Source organism: Sphaeroforma arctica (assembly GCF_001186125.1).
Source record: "Sphaeroforma arctica JP610 unplaced genomic scaffold supercont1.1119, whole genome shotgun sequence".
Classification (NCBI taxonomy): Eukaryota; class Ichthyosporea; order Ichthyophonida; genus Sphaeroforma; species Sphaeroforma arctica.
This window is the reverse complement of record NW_014039439.1, coordinates 2,307-6,242: the sequence shown is the minus strand read 5'-3', so window position 1 is coordinate 6,242 and position 3,936 is coordinate 2,307. Positions and strand designations below refer to the sequence as shown.

At 46.5% G+C, this 3,936-nt stretch overlaps 1 protein-coding gene across 1 annotated transcript in view; it reads right to left on the bottom strand.

Moving 5' to 3' along the window:
• SARC_10044 (hypothetical protein) overlaps window positions 1-1,056 on the bottom strand; it is a gene marked incomplete at both ends in the record, with an annotated part of 2,671 nt that extends 1,615 nt beyond the window's left edge. The window contains 2 exons of the mRNA XM_014295921.1: window positions 127-331; window positions 849-1,056. Coding sequence (XP_014151396.1) covers window positions 127-331; window positions 849-1,056 — 413 coding nt within the window. The remainder of the gene's footprint in view (window positions 1-126; window positions 332-848) is intronic.
• Window positions 1,057-3,936: the final 2,880 nt, after the last annotated feature.

Sequence of the window (3,936 nt, the reverse complement as noted above, 5' to 3'; positions counted from 1 at the left end):
TATTATGTATACACAGTATATATATCAATATATATATATATGTGTGTGTGTGTGTGTGCGTGTCTCAGTCACGACAAAACAACAACACCACAATACACAAGCAAGAACACATTTACATACACATACCTCGGCGGCAGGCGGCTTCGTATCAATAGGGATATTGTACGCGTCTCGGTACAGGTCATACGAGATCACAGCCATTGGGATGGACACAATCGTGCCTATGATCGATGCCATGAAGTTGGCTTTTGGTGAGCTTGACAGCAGATACGCTGTCTTGTACGCCTGCATCACATCCCCCGCCTGTTGGGCACCGCTCTCGGCCACACCCCTGCAGAGAAATAGGTATACATTGTATGAAAAAAAAACCGAATATGTATGGTGTGTACGTATGTGCGTGTATCTCTGTAGAGAAATAGGTATACATTGTATGAAAAAACCGAATATGTATGGTGTGTGCGTATGTGTCTTTAAAAACAGGTGTATAGGTATATACGTGTGTGTAGACTGGCATGCATATATATATACGTATGGCAAGGTTCGGGGTGGGGGTGTAACATCCATCCACCCAGCCGCTGACTCCTCGATGTTATTCGCTACGAGCTCAGACCTATTGACTATCCAAAGGCGTTACAGGTCACCTTCTGGCAAGCGCTGAACAGTACTCAAATCCCAAAGGCCAGCAGTTATCCAAGCATCAATACTATGCACACCCCCCACATCTCACCTGTATGTATCATACACTAGCACGACACGACTGTTTATGATTTTGCATGGTCTATATAGGCTTACAATTTTTTTTAACCCCTAAAACCCTAAAACCCTAAAAATATCCCTAAACCCCTTACCCGCCGACGATATTGGCCACCAGATTGTCGCTGTTGAGCACCCCGAAGACCACCTGGGACACCTTCCCAATGCCCGACACGGGGTTCAAGTCTGTGTCTCCGAGAGCCCTCACGGCTACTAGACTGACCACACACCCCAGAGTCACCGCCACCAACGCTTGGAAGACGGTGAGGTCGAACAGAGGTACGTCTATGGCCACGCATAGAGCTGGAAAGGAAAAGGAAAAGGAAAAGGGGCGATGCTTAGCTAAGGATAGTACAATATCACTTCGTTCGGTGTGTATGGGTGTATGATTGTACTGTAATCTGGTATGTGTATGTACACGTATATCGCCGGGTGTTTAGAACCACGGTATAGTCGGATATGGGTATGAAAATGTCGGATAAACCTGCGACAATCGATGAGAGGTGGTGGGGAGTTCACCTTCTCACACTCACTTGACTGCCATAAACCGTGCTCACATCGACCCGAGAATCCTCCGCAAGTAAATCATCAGTATAATTATTGATAACATCCAATAAAATCAGGGCAACCTTCAAATGAACCTACCTAAAACAAGAAATCACCTAAAACCGGTTTAAAGTATGGCTCAGAGAGGATCGCGTTAGGGTTTAAGGTTTGAGTAAATATGGCTCTGGGGAGATTTGCTTTTTGTCTTGTAAAATAAACATGTTTGGGCCGGGGGAGACATTATGTAAAAAGATCCGCGAGGTTCTCGTGCGTGGTAATATAGGTGATAGTAATTATGCCCTTAGATACACAATCACGTATATAGTGCGCATGATCCTTAATGCGCTTGAGGCTTTTCGCTACGTCGGTCTCAGAAGGCATCTTGATGGCCGACTGGTTGTCAACATGCAACACGTGACCCCCCAATACATCAGGCGCCAAATACATCCCATACATCCTGCAAGACCCCTACTTTAGACCTGTATTTACTCCGAAGTCCTAAAATTTTAGGGCAAGGACATATGACTTACCAGTGGAGGTGACCAGGCCGGTGAGCCACCAGGAGGTGGGCACCTGTTCCCGCTCAGGCGTAGTGTCGGTTACATCATGCTGTTCTTCGCCTGCGGCAACAGGAAAGCGTTTAATTTAGAGTGAGAGTGGGTAGTGCTGTCTTGCCTGCGGCAACAGGAAAGCGTTAATCCAGAGTGGGAGTGGATAGTGCTGTCTAGCCTGCAACAACAGGAAAGCGTTTAATTCAGAATGCGAGTGGGTAGTGCTGTCTAGCCTGCAGCAACAGAAAAGCGTTTTATTTAGAGTGAGAGTGGGTAGTGCTGTCTAGTCTGCAGCAACAGGAAAGCGTTGATTTAGAGTGGGTAAGCCGGGGGTTGGGTATATATATACCAGCATATGTCACCACTGACAGCGCCGCCCGTTTGGGCGTGTGGGGACGAAGGTGTCACCAGCCCTTACGCACAGGTTCACGTGTAATTGTGGTGGTAGGTATGTCATTCTGTCCCAAGCATGTGGTACAGAATGGGTGTCGGGTAAAAAGAAGACGAGACAGATGGTGTATAAGTATGTCAGGATCTGGCGCCATTGTTAAAAAGCTCCCGTTTGGGCGTGTGGGGACGAAGGTGTCAACAGCCGTTACGTACAGGTTCACGTGTAATGGTGGTGGTAGGTATGTTATTCTGTCCCTCGCCTGTGATACAGAATGGGTGTCGGTTGATAAAGGACGAGATAGAGTTCGTACAAGTATATCAGGATATGGCACCATTGTCAGAAACAACCGGGCGTGTGGGGACTAAGGTGTCGCCAGACCATACGCAGAGGTTCACATGTAATGGTGGTGGTAGTTGAATCGATCCCTCCAAGCCATTGACATGACACACGCTCATCAAGGATACAGTAATATGCATATATTTGTTATTCTACTATTGTGTATAGTAGTTGTGACTCCCATAGTGTGACATACCCCTGTACCCGTGTACCAGACTATGCTTATACTCATCGGCTACAGATGTACGGATATCTGCATACATATAAAGACCCCATCCGTTAACTGTAGTCACATGTGCGTCGTAGCCCTGAGCGATCTTCTGAGAAGTGACATCTCAAAACACCCCTCTCCCTCCAATAGCATCTGATTCCACACGATCCATATCAATCATGCATCTGTTTGTTCGTCTATACGTGTAGTATACACTGTATGTTCGCTAATACATGTAGTGTACACTGTATGTTCGTTTATACGTGTAGTATACATAAATGTGAATATCTGTATGTTCGTTGATACGTGTAGTATACGTAGATGTGAATATCAGTGCATACTCACATACACGCACACCATCACATACCTGCGGTCACTCGCAGGCTGCAACCTCGCGCCTTGTACCTAAAAACACCAAACTGTCACACAACATGAGAATCAACAGAACTTTCATCAACCATGCTTCTTAGTGTTCGTTTAGCGTGTAGGGTACATGAGTGTGCATATCTGTGCATACTCACATACACGCACACGATCACATACCTGTGGTCCGTTCGCAGACAGAAACCTGATGCAATATTCAGTGGAGGTTATGCCTAGAAACACCACACTCTCCGACAACAGGAGAATCAACACAATCCACACCAACCATACTTTCAAATGAGCCTTTTGACACATTTAGCGCGCATCTGTACGTATATCTGTGCATGCCGCACACACACCTGTAGTCCTGCGGAGATAGTACCCACGCGCAATCTTAGCTGAGGTTATGCCTAGAGACACCACACTCTCCGACAACATGAGGATCAACGCGATCCACATCAACCACCCCTGTGCCCCGTTCTTCCAGTCAGTGACTTTTCCTGGCGCCCATCCTTGATCTTTGGCGATGGGCCCTGGGACACGCGAATGAAGAAGTGGTGTACAATCGCGTGGGTGAAGGTATGGAGAGATCTGTCAGGCACACATATGCTTGTGTATGTACATATACAGCATACAGACATGAATAAGTGGTATACGATCGCGAGGGTGAAAGTATGGAGGGATCTGTCAGGCACACATATGCGTGTGTATGTATATATACAGCATACATACATGTGTGTATGGCACACATACGCATGTGTATGTACATATACAGCACACATACA